General features: G+C 43.7%; 1 protein-coding gene across 10 annotated transcripts in view; it reads left to right on the top strand.

Moving 5' to 3' along the window:
- SEMA5A (semaphorin 5A) overlaps positions 1 to 23,273 on the top strand; it is a 478,983-nt gene that overhangs the window by 223,219 nt on the left and 232,491 nt on the right. For all 10 annotated transcript variants that reach the window (XM_058715471.1, XM_058715413.1, XM_058715424.1 and 7 more), the window contains one exon: positions 7,100 to 7,145. In XM_058715471.1, coding sequence (XP_058571454.1) covers positions 7,100 to 7,145 — 46 coding nt within the window. The remainder of the gene's footprint in view (positions 1 to 7,099; positions 7,146 to 23,273) is intronic.

Genomic DNA, 23,273 nt, shown 5'->3' with positions numbered 1-23,273 from the left:
GTACAGGTGAGACGGGCCTTTCAGTTGACGTCAGCTCTCAGATTTACTCAAATGGTGATAGCTGCTCCACAGTGTGTGTTTTGTGTTCATATGGTTTCATGATCGACCACGGTCTGAACTTCTATTAAACAGAAAGAGAAGTCACTACCCCCATTGTTCACAACACACTTGAGAGATTAGCTTGCCGTTCTGTCTCCATTTTCTTTTCGTGCCAAATGCGTATCTGCCTGTCTTAATTATTTGGCCTTCTCCTCCTCCGTTATGAGCAAGCCTCTAACTTCCGTGTTCAATAAGAACCTGGAGTTTTCTTCTTTGATTTTATAGCTATATTCATCAGAGACCAATTGAGTTATTCTAAGAGAATGTCATTTTAAAACACCTGTGTCTTTCGTAATTAATGGAGGTCAGAGTTAAGTTTTATAGTGTCTCTAGATAAAATGAGTCATTTAGTTAATATGCTCATGATGGCTCAACCTTTTCTTTAATGCTGGCTGAATTTTATTACTTTACATGAAGACACAAATGAACTTCGTCTATTACGGCCCGCACTGCTCCCTCAGAGGATATGTTGTTGTGCTTAGTGATTTGTTGCTAATAGGCCACTGGGGGATATGATAGGACGCAGGAATGGGTTATGCAATCCTACAATCAATAAGAAATCAACTCCAGTGAGGAGGGAGAAAACGCGTTCAGATGTCTAGTGGGGAAACTGTCAAGTTCTGTCTGCCAAATTTAATGGCTTTGTGATTTGAATTATTCAGTCTGTTGGATCTATGTATCCCTCATACATTATTACTCCTAAAAGTAATACGGTTATTACATGTGAATGAGCAATGTCAAATTTTATTCCAAGACATTTGGGAAAAAAAAAAAAAAAAAAGGAGATCCATACCAAGGGAAGAAAAACGCATACTTTCATTTACTATCATCGTAAAACTGAACCTTTCCAGCGTGGTAAACTCTTGCTTGGTACTTCTGGAATGGGGGGGGGGGTGGGGGCGGGGAATGGAAATACGGACTAGTTCTCCTAAGCTGTACCACTGATGCATTCTAAAAAATTCTAATCCCTTAACCTGTTGCATCACTGCCTTTGTCCCTGTAGAATGGTGATATTCCTTATTACTACCTATTTACATCTCCCAGGGTGTTATGATGATGAATGAGACCACTTAAATGCTTTGGGTTGCTCAGAGCTTTGCCCTCCTAGAGGAACTGACCTGATATGAAACATTTGGTTAGCATTCCCTGTTGGCTGGAAGCCAGAATCATTACCCCTTCATGTTGGAAAGGTTGGTAGCCTTTCTTGTGAACCTCACATATATTGTTTTCCCTCCTCGGTGTGCTCACAAGTGCAAGATAAAGTGGTTGCCCCTTCTGGAATGCCCCGGAGAACAGCCACTTACAGAGGACCATAGATCTTGCTTTAGTGTGTGAGTGGCCCAACATCTGGGAATATCAATTTTTTATTCCCTTTAGAAGATTTTCTTTCTTTTTGTAATCTTTAGCTTCGTAGGTCGCTGACCCAAACTGTGATGGATCAAGCTGTCTTGGGAGATTTCAGGTCCCTCTTGTTGCTAGCTGTGTTGGAATTTGTCCAGTAGCAAAAATGGACTTCAAGCTATACTTGGAACCGAATAGTTTGAGGAAAGGCATTTGAGAATAGTAGAATCCACACTGTGTTTTGTCAGATTCTCAAGTTCCAGGGAGGTGATTGGGGAATTCCACAAATGTTTCACTTATATTTCATTTCTTAAAAACATTTTTAAAATCGTTGAAAATCATGATAGAGAAAGTGAATACTGGGATGTGTTATATTATATATTTCTAATATGGAAAGGTCCAAGAAGGCATTAAGTTGCCTACCTGGATTTTGTGTAGATCACAGTCATGTATTCAACAAATATTTGTAAGCCCTTACCAATTCTTTGTCTCCGAAATCAAACAAAAAGTAACAACAAAAATGTAACCAACCAACCGCCACAAAGGTTGTACAAGGTTATCAATACATATTTCCCGTAATTCTAGTTTCAAAAATTTTAAGTCACTTTAATCAACTATGATGAACAAATATTATGTGTGAGTACTTTGTTGGATGAATTTTCATTAATGAAGAACTATCCTTCCTCTTTTACATGCTGAGTTTTTATTTTAAATTATTTTGCAATATGGTACTTGGTTGCAAAAAAATAAAAAACACTCAAAAAAGTATTTCTCAGGAATTTGTTGAAATACGTCAGGGCGACAAGTCTTTTATTCGATTGGTCACAAATTCATTCAACTCCCTTGGCCATTTCCTATCTAAAAAGGGCTACAGTCTTTTAGGGATTTGTGTTACTTAAAAATACTGACAGATGGTATAGTTTAGCTCTCTCATGTTATAAATGAAGAAACATGGGCACTCTTAAAATAAGTACAGGCAGGGGTGCCTGGGTGGCTCAGTCGGTTAAGCACCCAACTTCAGCTCAGGTCACGATCTCATGGCTCGTGGGTTTGAGCCCCGCATCGGGCTCTGTGCTGACAGCTCGGAGCCTGGAGCCTGCTTCAGATGCTGTGTCTCCCTCCCTCTCTGCCCCTCTCCTACTCATGCTCTGTCTCTCAAAAATGAATAAACATTAAAAAAGTTAAAAAAAAAAAAAGTATGGGCAGGCAGTTTCAGGAAAAAAAACTGTGAGAAATAAGGAGGGAGAAAGGAGACACCATTTAATGAGCCAGACCAGTAGGGTTAACATGTTCGCTTAATGGGGAGACATATGTCACAGTCAGAAATGAGTCCCAGGGGTGAGAGTCAATTACCTAGAATCAAAAGACAGCCATTAGTAGTGTTAAGACCAGAATGGTCTCAAAATGGTACGTAAATGTGCCTGCGAATGAACAATGAAGACAGAAAATAATTGTGCTGTAAGAACTATTACTGTGTGTTTCTGTGTATGTGCGTGTGTTGGGGGGGGGTGTGCCCATGAAACTCGGAAAGTGACATGGGATGACTGATTGGTGAAGCCGTGTGGCACAGGGGCCAAGGGACAGCATGGTCTGAGAGGTTCTGATTCTAATGTTGGGACTTTATCTGATCCTAATAGTCTTGAATAAATCACCCTGCACCTCTTTATTTGCAGAAGTTTCCTCATGGACAGATTGAAGGTAGATACACTCTAAGAATGGCTCAGCTTTAAAATTCTTGAATCCTCCGTTCTTTGGGGGTTTTTTTTAGGTTAAAAAAAAAACAGAGGATGGTTTTAAAAATCACCAGTTTGCATCTTGTAACCTAGAACATACCAAAGGAAACGTTTCAGTCTCCTTTGATGCTTCTCTTCCCTGGGGTGCTGGCATGGGTAGCCTGAGCACTGTGGCTCTTTCTCTGTCCCCTTCCTCTCTGTTCACCTGTTGAATGTCTCCACCACCCTGATTTATCGCTGATGAAATGGTTGTGAGGGCACCACAGCTCTCAGGTATTCAGGGGAGTAGAAGTACAAGGTTGAAATTCACCAGCAATGGTGAGGCGGGGAGGGGCACCTTTGCATACTGGGACGTGCCAGGCAGAAAAAGGATCCTCAGCAGAGTTAGTTTTTGCGTGGGGAGATGTGGCCCCAGAACGTGGCATGTTTCTTATCATAAGCCCGTGTCTTCCTGTCTTGGTCTGTTGGGGCCGCTAGAACAGAACTCTACAGACGTGGGTGGCTTATAAACAGCAGAGATTTCTATCTCCTGGTTCTAGAGGATGGAAGTCCAAGGTCAGGGAGCATGGCTGGGTTCTGGGTTACAGATTGGCCACTGTCTCCCTGTGTCCTCACATGGTCGAAGAGGTGAAGCATTTCTGGAGCTTCTTGTACGAGGGCGGCCATCCTCATGACCTAATCACCTCCCCAGAGCTTTGCCTCCTAACACCATCCCCTTTGGGGGTTAGGGTTTCAACATAAGAATTTGGAGGAGATCCAAACATTCATGCTATAACCCTTCCCTCGTGGACAGCGCCTGAAAAGGGCACTGAGGGGTTTCCGAGAATATTCTCTGTATGTCCTCCAACCCAAAATGGAGGACTTTGAACTTTTCTCTCCGGTTGTCCTGCCCGGAGCTCTACGGAGCATGGTGGACACGACCATCTTCTTTCCTCAGTGGTGTGAAGGCACTTCCAGCTCTTTGTGTATGAGAAGTGCCTTTCTAGAAAGTTCCCAGATTTAGATGTGGGTGTGTGTGTGTGTGTGTGTGTGTGTGTGTGTGAGAGAGAGAGAGAGAGAGAGAGAGAGAGAGAGAGAGAGAGAGAGAGATGGGGGTGGGTGTATGAGAGGCTTGAGAGACAGGTGGCCTTTCAACCTCATCAGACCCCTTAGGTAATTAATTGACTAAAAATATGAACAATTTCTTTTACTGGAAATATTTACAGAAAAAGTCTTTCTTAAAAGAGCTAGTGAGTGGAAGAATGTGGTGACTGGGTCCCAGAACCACGAGGCTATAAATCTGAAAACCCAATAGCGCTGCACTGTCCCTGCAGACAATGCCCCCACGCACCTGAACGCACAGTCAGGCCGGCTTCCGCCGGAAACCGGAAATGGCTGGAGAGCGGCTCGCGTTCCTTTCCCGTGCAAGGGGGAATCTGCTGAGAATTGCAATGTGGCTGGAAATTTCAGTATTTTCCATAAACTGTCTGCGTGTGGCCACGATTGATCGACTGCTTGCAATGAATCCGGAGCCATCAGTGCTTTCCTTGGAGGTAACCCTCGCCACAGCCGCAGGGCGGAGGTAGGAGTATGGGCCCCATTTTACAGATGAGAGCACCCAGGCATGGGGTGCTTAAGCTTCCCTCACAAGGTTGTGTCCTGGCACAGCTTTGGCTTTCGCACAAGTATCCTTCTGGCTCCCGTGGTCACTGCGCGGTGATGGCCGGCAGCATCCTGCAGGCAGGAAGCCAATTAGGAGGCGGTGGTGAGGGTAGGGAGCCATCGTGCTCATGAAGGCGATGAGTGGCCAGTAATTGCCGGTGGTGCCACCTGTAAGCCTCTCATCTGGAAAACCGACCTGTGCGTGTGTCTAGATTGCCAACTTCCCTGGGAGGAGTCACGCCGGCCTCTGTGGCACATCGGGTGAAGGCTGGCAAATCTTCAAATGCTAGCAGCCTCCAGTGGTGTTTCCTCGGCAGCTCAACTACCCTCTTCCGCGCGCGCTGGGCTCCCGTTCCTCCCCCTGCAGGGAGATGTTTCTGGTGGAAACCTGGCCTCTGCATGCTGCCCGACTAAATAAAAATAGAGCTGCTGTCGCACTGCCTTGTCAAAGTCATCCTTAATCTGGGTCTGCGCGGAGGGCTCTGATCCATCTGCCATAAAAGAGAGGGCAAGTGTTCCCCAAATGGCCTTGTGGCGGAGGTGGCCTGGGCCACGCAGTGTTTTCTGGGAGCTTCTCTGGCATTATCTCATAGGTTAAATTGGACGTTGGAAAGGGTGTGGTGAAGAGGCCACCTAAGTGGTTTGGAGGAGGCAACTTCCACGCCGTGCAAGATGGCGGTGGCTCGCGGTGGGGGGCAGACTCTAAGACGAGAGAGTGACCAAGGGGCGATGCCGGGGACGCCGGAGACAGCTCTACCAGTGAGCTCATCCTTTTGCTTGTCCCAAACGGTGTGCGCGCACAGGCTGCTAGCCCTCAGCCTCTCTATTGGCTTTGTCTTGCCATGTCTGGCCTCTCAGTAGGGATGCTTCTTGGTCCTCTCGAGGTCATGCCCATTGTCCTGACTTGGCCGTCACTTACCACTTCCACTAGGACAGCATGTGTCCACTTCAGACATCTACCCATCTCTCCAAATAGTGAAAATAATCTACTTGAGTTTCTTGCTGGTGTTGAGAAACTTGTTAATCGCTTAGTTCCATGGAAATAACCTTGGTCGGGCCAGCCCGTTATGTAAAATGATAGCTTCTTTTTAAAATTATATATATATATGTGTGTGTATATATATGTGTGTGTGTGTATATATATATATATATATATATATATATATATATATATATGAGAGAGTGAGAGCAGGGGAGAGGGGAAGAGGGAGAGAGAGGGAGATCTTAAGCAGGCGCCATGCTCAGCATCGAGCCGGACATGGGGCTCCATCCCAGGACCCTGGGATCATGACCTGAGCTGAAATCAAGTCAGAGGCTCAACGGACCGAGCTACTCAGGCTCCCCAAAACAATAGCTTCTTACAGACCCGTCCCGCGCTCGTGCCTTCGTAGGGTCTGTTTGTTGGGTGCCAGGTCTCCTGCCATTACTGTTTACACCTGGGCTAACTTTCTCCTCCATAGTCCCTGGAGCGTGGCTCTCCCTGCACCAGCTCCTCATTAAGGGGGCGTTCATGATTTGAGTCAGAGGCCAAAGCAACTCGCAGGAGGAGGCCTATTTGTTTCTAAACCTACAGCAGTAGAGTCGAAAGCCTAATGTGGCTGATGTTTGTGTTCTGCCCCCCCGCTGTGCTGATCGCCACTGCATATTTCATTGTTCTTCCCCTTCATTGTCAAGACAGAGCCTTTCCTTTTCTCTGATTCCTTGCCTCACTCTTGGGCAGCCAGAGGGGACTCTTTCACACCCTTGATTGTGGACCGACGAGTTGATGCTTCTAAACTTGTACACACCAAATGCATCCAGCAAGACGGAACACTGTACTACTCAGACTGTGGTTGAATTCCAAAGCAGGATGTGTTGTAACTATAAATCATGGTGAATGTAGGTGATCCATAAGAATGAAGACTCATAGAATGGGTTTGTATTCTCTTACTTAAACTCCATTTCAGAATCGACTGCCTGTGTCCTTTGGTCCATTCCACATGGATCAAGAGAGTCCATTGATAACTGAGATTCACTGTAGTCACACACACACACACACACACACACACACACACACACACGCACCTTATTCCTTAACCCTCTTGCCAATCTCAAATGTGCCAATCTCAAACGTGCTGACATACTGAATGCCTCTCTGAATTCTGAGGTGTGAGGACAACTGTGCTACACGCATTCTTGGAAAGCCCCAAATCATGGCTTTGTTTTGCCTTGTTCTCATAATTTTGATGACCTGTAATCTTTTGAATCTATTAAAATTAAAACTCCTCTCCTTTTGTGTTTTGTAGAAACTACCTCTTCAGGTTACAGCTTGAGGATTTGTCTCTGATCCAGGTAGGTGCGATTTATCTTTCTCAAGCATTCATTTTCCATCCCGATGAGCTTACCGTTTGAGAGAATGAAGACAGATGTGTGTAAAGGTATTAATCACGCCAGAGCAGAGATTCGCTTCCTCAGTGAGTCACGCTGCCGGACCCGATCTGATATGAGTCGTCACCTGCCTTAATTCCCGATTGGCCCTTTTTTCCTACTGTGCATCCTCCCTTCCTATCATGGGCATCGTCCTGATTTAGTCTTCACCACATGATAGATAATTCAGAGGACATCCCCTCAATGTCTGGGAGAGCCCTTACCCACTCCGCCCCCACCCGCAGTTAGAATGGCCATTGATTATTTATTTTGCTGCATTCAGCCATCATAGTTTTGGAAAAGTCAGTTCCCTTAGGAAAACATCTTTGTTTCCTCTTTACCTTTTATAATTAAATAAATATGAGTATAGGGGTAAAAAACCACGTATAGAAAAGAGTAAGTGGCCATAGATACAAATGCACTTTACGTACTTCTGTTTTTACAGTTTGAAGAAGGACACAGATCCTTCTGCCTGAGTAGAGTGTATATTTTAGAGGCAGATGTGAATCACGAAGGCCCACTGTTGCCCTCCAGGCTTTTAGAAGGGTCTGGTAACCATGGTCTCCTTGGACAAGGGGAGAGTTAGGACATGACTATCTCTCTCACCGACTATCTGGAACTCCCCATGGAATGTGCTAGAACTACTCCTGGGCCGTGTGTAACTTGGGAAAAGGTCTTCAATTGTAATGTCACCCTCGTGTACTAGACCCCTAAGAAGTAGTTGGAGAGGAGTTTGTGTTAATTTCTTCTGCATGTAATGCTGGGATTTGTGAACATCCAGGAAACTTTGGAGCTAGGGTGTTTTTTTTTTAAGTAAGCTCCGCGCCCAATGTGGGGCTCAAACTCACAACCCCAACATCGGAAGTTGCATGCTCTACTGACCTAGCCAACCAGGCACCCCAGCTAGGGTTTAATATTCGACATATCTTTCATTCACCAGGGCTTCAAAATAAGCCAATCCCACAAGCAAAGCTAATTTTGGTAAAAACGCAAGGGCTTTGAAGACGATAGACCTGGGTTTGTGATATAGCTCCCTTCCTCCCAGCAGCTGTGGGTTTCCTCATCTGTGAAACGGCCACAAGGCACGATCTCCCCACGCTGTCACTGCCAAAATTAAATAGAGTAAAATGTGCAGAAGGAAGAAGCCATAGCAATTTGTCAACAAATGTTAATTGTGTTTGTTTTTAAAAGTGACGATGCTAAATAATGACTTAGTATTGTAATCATTTCATCACACCAGACAATGAGTGATCTTGCCACTGTAGTTTAGCATATACGTCTTTGTTTTGTTTTGGTTTTCTTTAGTGTATAAGTCCTTGTATGAGTTGATTTGTTGGGAAAATCGTGAATGTATTAAGCAATCAGAATGATCAGCAGTGTAACTAAAATACCATTTTAAAACTCTGATTTTGAAGAATCTTTTATAAAAATATAGATCTTTCAATAGGTGGGAACTATATATTATGCCATTTTGACTCTCATGGTGTAATAGACGGTCTGCCGCATTGTGTATGTGTGTGTGGGAAAAAGTGGTGCGTGTAGATGTGTGTGCACATATTTGTTTACATGTACGTGCTCTCTCATTTCCTTGTTTCCTAGTTTTGTTGGCTGGAAGGTTCTGGAAGGAGTGCCATCGTAGTAGCAATGAGCACATTTAATATACAGTTCTTGGTTTCTAAATTTAACCACACACTAAAATGAACTAAGGTTTCTTGGAGAAGTAGCCGGTTCCAGGGTCTGGGCGGCAAAAGTCTCAGAGAGGCCTAGAAGGTCTTGTTGTTTCCAGAATTCAGGACATATTCAGAGAATGATGAGGGCAGGTCCAAAGGACCTAGGTGCCAACTCAACGTTGGGCTCACTGAGGAAATCTGGGACAATGGATTGTTAAATAATGATGGCATCAGATTATAACACGGTGAATAAGAATCAATGAGAATATACCAACATCAGAAAAGAAATGAATGAATAAACAAATGAGGCAGAAGGAGGGGCCATTCTTCCTTACTGTCAAATGCCAACTGCCAGATATTAAAGGCATGATTTAATTAAGACATCATTTGGTTACCATCACACTAAAAATTGATTCAGGCAAAAATGATCAACGGCTGCTAAAATTTATGGCTGAGACTTTGATGATGGCCAAGATATTTATAAAGTCTCCAAGTATTTACCTATGTGATATTTATTAATTACAAGAGGAAAATTATGACTTGATGGTGAAGAAACCCAGCCATTCTCACCATAACCAAGTAATGGGACAGAGAACTTAGTCAACGTGTCCTGATTCAGTGCATGGAGAAGGACACAGCAAGGTATGCTTGTTATTCCAACCAGTTTTATCAGGAGGAACCAGAACACAAACCAAAACTGAGGGGCATTCTATAAAAACTGGCCTCTACTCTTCAAAAATCACCAGGTCATGAAGGGCACGTAAAGAATGAAGGGCTAGTCCATCATCAAGGAGAAAAAATGGCATGGCAGTCAAACGAAACACTCAATCCAACTTCTGTCTTGGAAGAGAAGAAAATGTTTTTTCTTGCTTCTATAAAGGGCACCGTTGGGACAACTGGCAACATTTTAACGTCTTCAGAATAGACAGCAGAAATGTATTGATAGTAATTTTCTGATTTTGATAACTGTAATGTGATTATGTAGGAGAATGACCCTTGTTCTCTGGACAAACCTGAGATAAGGAGGAGTAAAGGGTATCATTTTCCTAACTTCTGAAATCATTTAAAAATTACAATACACGCATGCAGAAAGAGTGATAAAGCAAATGTGATAAAATAATGAATGGGCAAACCCAGGAATTTTGGTGAAGGGTTTATCAGAGCCCAGTGTGTTTTTCTTGCAAATTTAGCTATTTTGGAACAAACAGACGCATTTGCCATTGACGCTGTGTATGACGTTGCTGTGGGGGCGAGGGAACCAAGTTGCTTTTCCCGTCATGGTTTCCTGTCATCACGATGGCCTTTTGGTGGAACTCAAGTTGAGGTTATTGGTTGAAAACCCATCAGCATGACCCCTTGGTGAGAGAGCGCACAGTTTACTGACATGGGACCCGGCAAGAAGTCAGTGACTTTCTGAATGGTGGCTTTGATGACATAGCCCTGGTGCCAGCTGTCAGACATCACTCTGCCGTTGGTGCAAAACAGTCCAAGATGCACATTTTGCGGTGGTTGTGCTGCTCAGTAGCCTCCTGTGTACTCCGTATGGAGAGTGATGAAGCTGGCAGACTGTTCTTTCTTACGTGTCTTCAGTAAAGTTGTCTTCTTGATTTCTATGACTAATTTCTTGTAATTTAAATGACTATTTCCCAGGGTGACCAAAAAGAGAGGTGTACAGCTAAAGAAAGGGCTATATTGGTGGTGTAATCAGCACCGTCCAGTAGAAACATAATGTGAGCCTCACGGGTAGTTTGTTGAAACTGGTGCTCGGTCATTTTGAAACAAGTACAAAGAAATGGGAATCATTTTTAATAATACGTTTGTCTTGACTCATATCAAAAATATTATTTCAATATGTACTCATTTCAAGAAATCAGTGAGATGTTACATTTTTAAGATTAAATCCGTAAAGTCTCATGTGTGTTTTACATAGAGAGCACCAGTTCAAGAGCAGCAGGGCAAGGGCTACCCCGTTGGATGTTCCAGGTGTAGAGAATGCGTACAGAGGCATTTATGACTTGGAAGCCTTCAGTTGTGTCGTAGAAATATTAGTTTCTACTAGGATCAGCTGGACTAATTTGAACATTTCAGGCTAATAATTGCCTCCTTCCGTCTCTCACTAAAGATAACAAGTGATTGTTTCAACATGGAAGGTGGGGAAGCTGAGGCGAGGGGGAAAACAGTTTGCCACAGAGTGGAGATCATCGGTATTGAGAATCATCGAGAGCCCTTATTTCACACCGGACAAGCCTTCATTTGATCTTGCCCCTCTCTGCATGATGGCAGGGTCCACCTCTGGTGGCTGCCTGCGTTGATCCTGTCTCTCTCCATCGCCGTGGGGTGCCTCCACCTTGTCTGTCAGTGTCACGCTGCTTATAGCTTTCTAACCTGTCACCTGGAGGTTCTTTCCTAGCATTGAGCAAGCATTTAGTTTTGCCGTCCTCTCTGGTAAACACTTTCGCCCCATGCTCTTCTTAATCTAGAAAAAGATTGCCGGTCCCGAGTCCCCCCGGTAGACACACTGTCTTTGTGACTCATCCTGAGCCACTTTGGGCAGGTGACCCTCTGATTCATTTCGTAGCCTCACAGCCTCGGTTTCTGATGAGCACCCATTGATTCACATGCAAATTGACTCTGTGTGTCATGAGGAACGTTCTATTTCTGTCTCCTTGGTGTTGGGTCATCAGATTAGATTACCCGCAGGTGGTAGATGCGAGACAAATGTCTGTTTTAATGCCTTGGTCTCGAGTAATATGTTCACTCTTTAACTTTTTTGAACTCTGCATTAGGGGGTGGAGGTAAGCTTCATATTTTCATCCCTCAATTCAAGAGAAGGAAAGGAACACAACCCAGAAACTAGAGCCGTGAGAGGTGCTTGCGGAAGGAGGCATCCAGAAACACACGTGTGTGCCCTCTCACCCCAAAGCATACTTCTAGGACAATACAGGTGACTGCAGACTCCGATCCACTCCTTTCTGACCCGCCAGCCACCTGTCTGCTCAGTGATGCTCTGTACTCTTCCTCTGCCCCAAATTCGTTTCCTTGCCTCGATCGTGTTTTAGGATCAGTAACACGACAGAAGATGCTGGATGATATTCCTTTTTCTCTTCTGTTGGCTGGTTGTTACAGAATCCTAGAGACCGTCTCCCACGAATGATCCCTGAATTCAACGTCCTGCTGTACACAGAGGAGCCAGCCCAGCCCCCGGCCATAACAGGGGCACAGTGAACACCTCTCCGTGCACCCTCCCCGTCCCCGCTTCCTCAGATCAAGATGGTCCCCAGACTGGTGATCCCCATTTATGGTGTTTGGTGAGAGGAGAAGTGGGGGCAGGTCTTGTTTCCCCCTGAGCAGCGAAGGGAGGACCAGACACAGGCTGCTGGCATTACACACAGGAGTCAGCACACCGTCCATCCGGACGTGGCCATGCCTTGTGACTTGGCTCGTGAAACTGTGCTGAGATCCGCTGGTGAGGAAAATGGAGTTCGGTCGGGTGGCCTCAGAATGGGAAAACTCACAGCCAGGTCAGATTGCCTGATAAGCCAGATGCTGAAAGCAGTCTGGAGGCTGGACAGAACCCGGATTCAAAGCAGTTTTTCCCTTTGCCTCTCTAGTTAGGGCGAGACATCACTGGTGGGGTTTCTAAAGCAGTAAAGGTTTGATCCAGGATTGGGTCGGACACATTTTCTCTGTTACCCTGGATGAATATTATCTGCTTGAGGAAAATGCCTTGGCATCACCACAGAAATATGCACATATAGGTGTACCACGAGGTAAAATGCCTGTACTCAGAATATTTGTTACTGTTTTCAAACAGGCATACCTTCTGTATTAAAGTGCAAGACCGAGAGTTGCTTTTAATTTAAGGAAAGAAAACCTGGTTTTCATCAATGTTGAGAGAACCAGACATCAATGTGATATCATTCAGAAAGCATCTTTCCACTCAGAGGCTGTGATCAGTTTCCCTGTGGCCACTGAGTGCTGCAATTTAGCCATGACATCTTTAAAGCCAGTCAGGCTTGGCGATCGAAGACGTGGCTGCTCACCGTTGTGAGTGTTTCGCACGTCTTGTCACGATAGCCAGATTCAACTCTTCAGATCACCTTCCTTCTTGCTTTGATCACCGCAGTTATTTTTTAAGAACAAAGAAGGTTTTTTGAGAAATTCAGAAACGCAGCTGGCCTCAAGACTAATTGACAACATTTGCCCCTCTGGGGTGATGCCTGGGATGGCCCGAGGTAGATGCTCCTTGAACAGCATCCCAAGAGCACAAGGGACTGCAGCTCATTTAGACTCCCCATCTTTCTAATATTCTTTGAGGGAATTGCTCCAAATCCATTTTCATATTGTTTTGTTACCGAGGGAAAGGAATTCGCAGCCTGTTTCTCACTCACAACTGCTGGAATAAGCAGAAAAATCGAAATCTGTGCTCCAATTTGCCACCTGCCTCTCCATGAGTTGTTAGTTAAAAACCATTAAGTGTGTGACTACCTGGTCAATATCGGTAGAGATTTCTGTTGGAAGTTAGCATAGATGTTAACTTTGTTTCCTGGATCTTTAAGTTTGGGGAACTGACTTTCAACCTGACATTATCTTAACCAGTGTTTCTCAACTGGGGGCTGCTGAACCTGCTGAGAACCTCTGGCTTTCACCTCTGATGGGAACGGTGAGACACATCTGTGGGGTGGAAGCCAGGAATTCTGCTCAACATCCCGTAATGCGTAGGGTCGGTTGTCCCCACTCCACAAAGACCATGGTGGCTCTGAGTTCTAATGGCACCAAGGTTGAAACCCTGTGTTGGGTAACTGCTGTCTCACTCCCATATACTTTGAAGAAGCTGCTTTTCTAGTCTGTGATGTTAAGATCACTTGATTGAATCTGTAAGATCTCTGATGTGCTGAAGGAAGTTTTCTCTTTAGAGTTCTTCATATATTGAACCAAACACATGTATGAAAACTTGGTGGCCATTTCTAAGAGAAGCTGCTGGAATTCTGGAGTTTAAATTGTTTCCTTTTGTCAATACGCGATTAAATTTAAAAACAAATCCAGTCAACTGGGGCTCCTGGGTGGCTCAGTTGGTTAAGCATCTGACTTCAGCTCAGGTCATCATCTCACACTTTGTGGGTTCAAGCCCCACGTCGGGCTCTGTGCTGACAGGTCAGAGCCTGGAGCCTGTTTCAGCTTCTGTGTAAGAACGACGTATTACTTAATAATTCAGAATAACTATTCAAAGGAGATATTCATATTGACTGATTTTTTTCAATCAAATTTTATATTTATATTGGACAGTTAGAAACCAGTCCCTACTGCAGTCGTCAGAAATCAGGTTTCTAAACTTTAGTTTTCCTTTCTTTATCAAACATGTTCCTAAAATCATCCTACTGTAGAAGTGGAAGGACTCATAGAGATCAGCGTTACTAAAACCTTTCAAGGGTGTGCAAACCAGCCCTTGTGGCTCATAGTTAAAGTTTCTTTGGAACATGGCCACGCCCGTTCACGTGCATACCGCCAACCTGGGATTCTACTTCACAGAGTTTATTGGAACACGCACACACCAGTGTCTCTTAGATGCGGTCTATTTCTGCTGCATAGCAGGGTTGACCGGTTGTCACAGAGACTGCCCTGCCTGAAAAGCCTAAAATATTTATTAAGTGACCCTTTTAGAAAGGGTTTGTTCTGTCACCTCGTACATACGAAGTTTTCAATGTGTTATTTCCTGAATGAATGAGTGAACGCAATCTGAGGCAGTGAAAATTTTTGTTTCTGTTTTGTGTTTCGAGTTTTTCAGACAGTATCTGGTGGATGTGTTCTAATTTGAGTCCGCGTGCAATGTCTCATGGTCCCAGCAGACCTTGACCTAAGTCGGTCTGCTAGTCTAGGTCTTCCCGGTCGGAAACCGAAGAATTTGGTCACCTTTGTCCTTAAATTCTGAACTCCTGCAGCCACCCTCTTGGTGAACGCTCCCTGTCGAGTGCTGTTTTATCTACCCGTTTACTTTCCCTTTCTCATAACTTCCCGGCGGATTTATAGTCGTTTATGCATATTTCATAAGGATGATTTAGGCGTTCTAGTTTCAGAGTATTGGTGAAGGTGAGCTGACTGCTGTCGACAAACAGCCCCGTGTCCTTAGGGGCTGGACACACACACGGAGCGTCATTACTTGCACTACAGTGCACCACCGTAGGGGCGGCGGGAGTCCTGAGCCCAGGATTTCTGCCTTATGTGCCCCCATCTTCGACCCACATTTCCAGGGGCGGCATGGAACGGAGAATGGAAAATCCCGCAAAGGAGATCCTATGGGCCATGCCCAGAAGTGGCACACCTCCCCTCTGCCCAGATGCCAGCGGCCAACACTCGGTCACCTGGCCTCAGTCAACTGCAAGGGGGCAGAACGCGTGGTTCGCATGCCCAGGAAGAGGCAGAGAACTGGGGCGTTCAGACCTTGGCAGGTGTTGGCATTTTCACCCAGAGGGTGCTGGGAAACACGGGCCTAGCCGCTGGGGGTGCCCCTACTGTTCCCTGTTCTCCGTCCACCACCCCCCCCCAACCCACGTCATTCTCATTTTCTCTCTCACACACACAGATTTGTTCACGCTTCTAACGTCTCTGTAGAAAACAAAGCAAGGGTACTTTGAATAAACCACATAACTTCCTCAGACCTCAGTTTCTCCATGGTGCCTTGTGGAGAGGAGAGCTGGAGGAGGAGTGGACCGGACTGTCCCTGCAGGCCCGTTCAGCATGAAAATCCTAACGTGCACCATCCTTCGACTTTCTCTTCTGTCATTGTGGCAAAAGCAGGCCCTCACTCTAACTCTGTGCTCAGCCCTCCACATGCATTGTCTCAACGGGAGCCTCTCAACGTCACTAAGGTTGAAGTTACATGATTTTTTCTTTTCCTTTTTTTTTCTTGAGAAAGAGCGAGAGAGTGGGAGAGGGTCAGAGAGAAAGGGAGAGAGAGAATCGTAAGCAGGGCTCCACACCCGGCACGGAGCCGGAAGCAGGGCCGGTCTCACGGCTGTGAGATCGTGACCTGAGCTGAAATCAAGAGTCAGACGCTTCACCAACTGAGCCGCCCGGGCACCCCGAAGTTATGTAATGTTTTTAATATTTTATGGAGGAGGCGTTGGTGTTTGGAGAGTTTCTGCGATTTAACCAACACCGCCCAGCTGGTACATAGCCGAGCTGAGATTTGGATCTGGGTCTGGGTCCAGAGGACAGTCTCTTAATCCCCAGCCGACAGGCTGCCTCACTTTGCTCATTGCTACTGCTTACTATACTGCGTATAGACAGCTGGCAGACAGGGAGTGTAACTGTTAATTTACCATTATAACTTATATCTGGACGTTAGGCTGGGTTTCCTGGAAGTCGGAGACGGGGATTCATAGGCTTGTGCTGTATGGAGGGTGTGTTCTCGGCAGGTGGGGAGTGAGGAAGATAGCAGACAACAGAATTAGGCAGGAATTTGCTCTCAGCTGGAGTCTAGTGTCAACTTGATCCCAAGGGAATTCTGGAGACTAGATAGGATCTCAGTTGGTCCCCTTTGAGGCAAGGGGGATGATTTATGCTCAGTTCCCCCTTGTCCTTCCATCATTAGCTACCGATTTTTGCATCTGGGGGAAGGTGGTCACACAGTCGTCTTTTTTTCAAAAAAATCTTTGTAAATGTTTATGTATTTTTGAGAGGGTGAGAGAGCGCGCGCGAGCACATGAGCAGGCAGAGAGGGAGGGAGCAGAGGATCTGAAGCAGGCTCTGAGCTGTCAGCGGAGAGCCCGATGTATGGCTCGAACTCATGAACCGTGAGATCACGGCCTGAGCTGAAGTCGGAATCTCAACAGACTGAGCCACCCAGGCTCCCCGGTCACATGAGTCTTCTAACGAGGTTGCGCTCATCAGCCAAGAGCGGTTTGCAGAGAGGGGGGCATCCGCGAGCCAGTACCAGCCAAAGCTGACGGCTGCCAGTGACAGGTGCACTGTCGTGCAAGGAGAGCCGGGTGAGGCCCCGAGAGCGCCCACTACGGTGTGTGTGCCACTCAGCGTGTTTGCGTATTTTACTTGGGCTTGTCTTGATGCTCTAGACCTGGCCTGCCAAGACCTGCCCCTGCCACCGAAGTGAAATGTTTGTATGTCTGCTTGATTGTTGAATGCATTCTGTTGTATCGTGCATGGCTTTGTCCTTAACGACTTTCCCTATGCGTTTCTGAATTTCTGCTCCACTCGCAGCCTCAAAAACGAAATTGAAGATGCATGAATATTTTTCTTAGGAGTATGTATCCTTTAGTTTCTCGAAATGAAGTCAGGAAGTTTCTGTGAGCCAACAGCAAATACTGCCTGACAATCGTAGGCTGCTAGATAAACGGAGGGGTCCTTTTCATTTATCTAAAATGCATTTCTACCTCTATTTCAGAAGTGGCCCCAGCACCTGACAGGACTGCTGAATGATGGTCATGCTTAGATTCTCTGCCCTGCTTTCATTTTCCTCTCCCCAGATGCTGACACAAATAGATAAGCCACCATCCCAGAAGAACCCTTTGTTTCAGAGATAAGTAAAGGATTTCTTGTTTGTGTAAGAAATTATGTATTCTGGAAGCAGAATCTCCCAGTGACCTAGGGGCTTACTGAGAATGAATGGCAAGGGAGAAATATAAATGAAAAACGCATGAGTTACATTGGCCTACCGTTCTCTACAGTGACTGGACTGAAAATCCTGATTTGGTCATTCTTTTTTTTCCTTTTTTTAAATTTACAGGTTTTTTATTAAATTTATTTATTTCTTTTTGAGAGAGAGAGAGAGAGAGAGAGAGAGCAAGCGAGCAGGGGAGGGACAGAGAGAGAGGGGGGAGAGAGAATCCCAAGCAGGCTCCACAGTTAGGACAGAGCCTGACGTGCAGATCAACTCACGAACTGTGAGATCATGACCTGAGCTGAAATCAAGAGTTGGACGCTTAACCGACTGAAACCACCCAGGTATCCCCTGATTTGGTGATTATTTAGCATATGAACTATTTGGCATCCTGAATTTATTCGGTAACTGTGATTCAGTTCAGTAGAGTGATGTAGGTAGAGCTGTGATGGACACTGCCCTGTTTATCAAACTCTCTGTTTGTTGTTCTTGAATAGCTAACATTTTATTTTATTTTATTTTATTTTATTTTATTTATTTTATTATTTTTATTTGAGAGAAGGTGGGGAGAGGCAGAAGGAGATTGAGAGAGAGAGAGAGACAGAGAGAGAGAGAGAGACAGAGTCCCAAGCAGGTTCTATGCTCAGTGCAGAGCCTGATGTGGGACTTGATCCCACTACCCTGGGATCATGACCCGAGCTGAAAATAAGAATCTGATTCTCAACCAACTGAGCTACCCAGGTGCCCCATAATGGCCAACCTTTTAGAGTTTATATGTAACCTTTTTATTAGGTCACGATGTTTCACCAGTTTGCATCAGTTTTTACTGGCCTAGGGGCTTGCCTCTTTCAACTGACAGGATATGATCTCTGTTATCATTTGAAATGGGCTGATTGTACAGTTTAATTCTTTTTTTTTTCAACACATGAAATTTATTGTCAAATTGGTTTCCATACAACACCCAGTGCTCATCCCAAAAGGTGCCCTCCTCAATACCCATCACCCACCCTCCCCTCCCTCCCACCCCCCATCCACCCTCAGTTTGTTCTCAGTTTTTAAGAGTCTCTTATGCTTTGGCTCTCTCCCACTCTAATGTACAGTTTAATTCTTGACTTTCAACCCTGTTTCTCAATTTTGGAGGATACTCAGTTATCGTTTACGTGCTTTCTGGAAGGCACCGAGGTAATTTGCCCACTCAGATTTCACTATTAGATGCATTCTACTTAATAACAAATTAAGTATGGGTATGTATGAAGTGAAGTCCAAATACGTACATTTTTCTTCTGGAAATTTTTAATCATCATTTGGATAAAGGAGCATTGAAATCAAAAGTAGTCTGAAAAGTACAGCCATCAGTTTCTGGTTCAGGAAGGTGGAGACACAGTGATACTGATACTCCACCCATTAAAACAGCATTTAAATGACAATAAAGATATGTAAAAGTTAAAAGTCTATGAATACTAGGAATGGAATCATATCTATATCTCTATCATCTATATCTATATCTATGTCTATATCTATATATAGATATCTATATATACCAAACTATTTGAAGACATTTTTTAAAGGATACAAAGCACCCTTTATTTGGAAATTTGGAAGTATCTAAGAACAGAGGATACCACAATCCAAAACATGGTGGTAAAAGCCAGATAAAACAACCAAAACTAATTACTTCAGATGAAATGGTAATTGTCCAAGGAATACAATATGACGTTAAAGAGATTCCAAATATCATATTCAGTGGGATTCAGGAAAATATTACAGCTATTCAGTAAATATGATCACCTCAGCTCTTTCCTGACACATTATTTTGAGAACAGAGACAATATTTAAATGTTACAAGTTCGCAAGAGCAAGAAAAGTGGGAAAGGAGGTAAATCTAGTGTGGGTTCAGCTAAAGGTTGAACCTCCAGTAGATTGCTGGTCAGAAGGAGAGAAACCAGCAGACGTTCACTCGCACACAGAAGCATAGCTACAAATTAAAGATGTGATGGGCCTCAAACACATGGCCAATCTTCCCCTGAAGATGTTTGCCGAAATGTGGTAGTCCTATGGCTGAAGATCTAAGCTACAACAGAGTAGAAGGAATCTCCCACTTGTTTAAAGGACCAAGGAACTAAATACCCGATAGGTTACTGCCTAAAAACTTGGAGAGTCCACACTCTAGAAACAAAGATGAATCAGAAGTTTATTGGATCTCTCCAGATTGCACCTCAGCCCTGACTCTGCTTAGTCCCTACCTTCACCCCCCTTTCCCTCCAGATCTGCTTTACAGAGGAAAAAAGCAACCGTCTCTGAAGGAATATTTCTTGGTGGAAGTAGCTAATCATTTAGAGTCTCTGCAATTGGCTTGCAGCAAAATATTCCAGAAATGTGAAAAGGCAAAAACCCTGTGACAGATAAGTTAGGTAAACTCAGGCAATAGAATGAAACCCACAGATGATCCAGTTAGCGTAGTAAACTGGAATTTAGTTGCTGGAAAATATCTAGCCTGAGGTGTGGAGAGGAATTAGCAGAAAAAATGTTAAAAGTGAGAGACACATGTTGCGTTCAAAATTCGATCTCCCCTATAATTTGAGTCTCAAAAGGAAAAGAGAGAAAACAAAGTAGTAACTATATTCTTAGCAATTATTGCTGACACTTTACAGAAATGATTGAAGACATCATTCACCAGATTTAGACATTCAGCAAGCACCAAGAATGATAAATAATAGAAAGCCACATCTAGACACACAATGGTTGAAAGCCTGAAAACCAATGACAAAGAGAAACACCTTAAAAATGAACCATAGTGGGGAGAAAAGGACATATAATGCTCAGTGGAGTAGAAGTCAGATTTACAGCTGATTTTTCAATGGAAACTGCAAATAGTAGGAGGCAGTGGAGGGAGGGGTTAGATTTCCAGATCTTCCCTCACTTTGTACCTCAGCACGACAGCTCCTGTGTCACCCTGAAAGGAGACAGAGGCTTGAGTTTGGACCATGACAAACCTAGAAATGTATCGGACTGGGGTACCTAGAAATAGCTTAGATCTTCAATTAAAAAAAAAAAGGACACAAAGTGTAAGGCTCTGTAGTGTAGTCCCAGCTCCTTTCCCCTGTGGGTGGTGTTCATGCTCAGGAAAAATAGGCACCAGTAACTCCTGGCCTACAAAGCAATTCATGTACCCAGCTCTTTTTGTTTTGTTTTGTTTTACATTTCTCATGATGAAAAATAGGCGATAAAACCAATTGGATGAGAAACTTGGAGGAAATAGAGACAGGAAGTTACCACTAATGTTTGCTGAAATCAGGGAAGATACTGCATCCGTTAAACAAAGACAATAAAATATTCAGTCTATTAAAATGGCCTTTCACAGATTGTCTTTACTACATGATTAAAGAATGATGTCAAGAGAAAATAAATTTGATGAAATCTCCCAGAAAGGTGAACAGGGCCTGAGAGATGGGACGTGAAGGAACCCATCTGAACAGTGTCTCATTTATATGCCAGGCCTGCACTAGAGGCTCCCACAGGACATAGAGAGGGAGAAAAATCTGATGAGGGCAAAGAGAGGCAATTGTGGAAAGGTTGTGCCGTAGGCTGTAGGAGCAGGTTGGAGTAGGTCGAAGAGTGTCAGAAGGTGTCTTTCCAGGAAAATAACCATCATGGAATAAATACCTGAGGTGTTAGTATGTGTTTGGAGAAAATGTAAACTTACAGTTGGGCGTTGGGAACAAATCAGTAGTAAGTACGTGGAAAAAGAAACCAGGGCCCTGCTATAGACAATGTTTGTGCCCCCTCCCCCACCTCCAAATTCAGATATAAGAACTTAACCTCCAAAGGGATTGGTTTGAACGTGAGGTCTTTGGGAGATGAACAGGTCACGTGGAGAGAGCCCTCATGAGCGAGATTAGTGCCCTTAAAAAAGAGACCCCAGAGACCTCTCTTCTACCCAGTGAGCTTATAGAGAAAAGTACTATCTGTGAGCCAGGGAGCAGATCCCCACCAGACACCGAATCTGCCAGCACCTTGATCTTGGACTTGCTAGCCTCCAGAACTGTGAGGAATAAGTTTCTGGGCTTTATAAATGACCCAGTTTATGGTATTTTGTTACAGCAGCCTGAACAAACTAAGACAAGACTGTTATTAACTCCAAGAAAAACAAAATTGTTTTCAGAAACATTTCTTACTTTATGGCACATCTGTGAATAGTATCGACATAGTCATAAATATGTAAATGTTGAATATCCAAGCAGAATTACGATAAAACAGTATTGAGAAAACAGGGACAAGAGAAGGTATGTGTATTGATGCGAGGAGGATAGGTTGAAGAAGGAGCCAGTAAATGATATTTTTCAGCTGAAAAAAAAATCAAGAAACAGCAGTAAAATAATTTTATTTAGAGATTTGGAGACAAATGTCAAAATAGACTGTGAAAGAGTTGAATATTCCTACTTTGAACAGCACATGGACACAACATAGAGGGCTTACTTGAGTCTTTTGTTTTAGCTTCTGTGGATATCTTTATAAATTAAGTGCATGTTCAACTTTAGTTAAAAAATAGTATAAATATGACATTGTATTCATAAAGTGAGAGAAGACTTCCATGGGAAGGAAAAAACAGTTCAAGAAAGAATTCATAGAAACAAAAATATGATGTCTCACATATACAACTCATCACAAATTATGCAAAATGAAATTAGAGGGTTCATAAAAATGCCTTTAAGAACAAAGTAGATATTTTTATTCAAATCACAAGGTTAACAACTGAGAAGTGGTTAATTACATGAAGATTATTTTTATCAAAAGGAAAAGTAGAAATGCAATTAGAAATTCTATGGGGAAACCAAGATAAATAATAAGTATACAAGCAAATGGTGCCCCAAATATAAAACAAACCAGATGATTTTGAATATAAAAAAGCAAAAGCAACAAATATGGGTGGAACATAAGAGCCCCAGTCTTTATTTGTGTGTAATTTCTTAGGATTTATTTATAGTTCACAATATAATCAATTTTCAATGGTGTTTATTTTATTTTTCCCTAACAAGTTATTTGTCTCATGAATGGGATATTTTGCTGGGTAAGTGTTCATCTTCTCCCTTCTGTGTTTCTTTGAGTATCATGATAAAAATAAGCTTATAGTTCAAAATTTGTTCCTCGTCAAAATATTTTATATAGGACTTGTTAAACTTCGTAATTTTCAAGGTTTTTGGGGGGGTGGGGAGAGGTAAGTTCTTATTTAAATTCCGGTTAACTAACATGCAGTGTAATATTAGTTTCAGGAGTACAATATATCGATTTCACAATTCCATACAGCACCCAGGGCTCATCACAACACATGCACTGCTTTATCCCCGTTACTTGCTTTACTCATCTGCCCCTGCCCCCCACCTCCTCTGTGGGACCTGAAACCATCAAAATTCTAGCAGAGAACACAGGCAATAACCTGTTTGATATCAGCCGTAGCAACTTCTTTCTAGATAGGTCTCCTGAGGCAAGGGAAACAAAAGCAAAAATAAACTATTGGGACTTCATCAAAATAAGAAGCTTCTGCACAAGAAGGAAACAGTCAACAAAAGTGAAAGGCAACCTATGGAAGGGGAGAAGATATTTGCAAATAACATATGGGGTAAAGGGTTAGTATCCAAACTATACAAAGAACTGATATAACTCAACACCCCCAAATGAATAATCCAGTTAAGTAATGGGCAGAAGACATGAATAGATGATGGCCAACAGACACATGAAAATGATTCTTTCTTTCTTTCTTTCTTTCTT

Source organism: Neofelis nebulosa, chromosome 1 (assembly GCF_028018385.1).
Source record: "Neofelis nebulosa isolate mNeoNeb1 chromosome 1, mNeoNeb1.pri, whole genome shotgun sequence".
Taxonomy (NCBI): Eukaryota; Metazoa; Chordata; class Mammalia; order Carnivora; family Felidae; genus Neofelis; species Neofelis nebulosa.
Note: the sequence above shows the minus strand (reverse complement) of the source record. Positions and strands in the feature narration are given on the sequence as shown.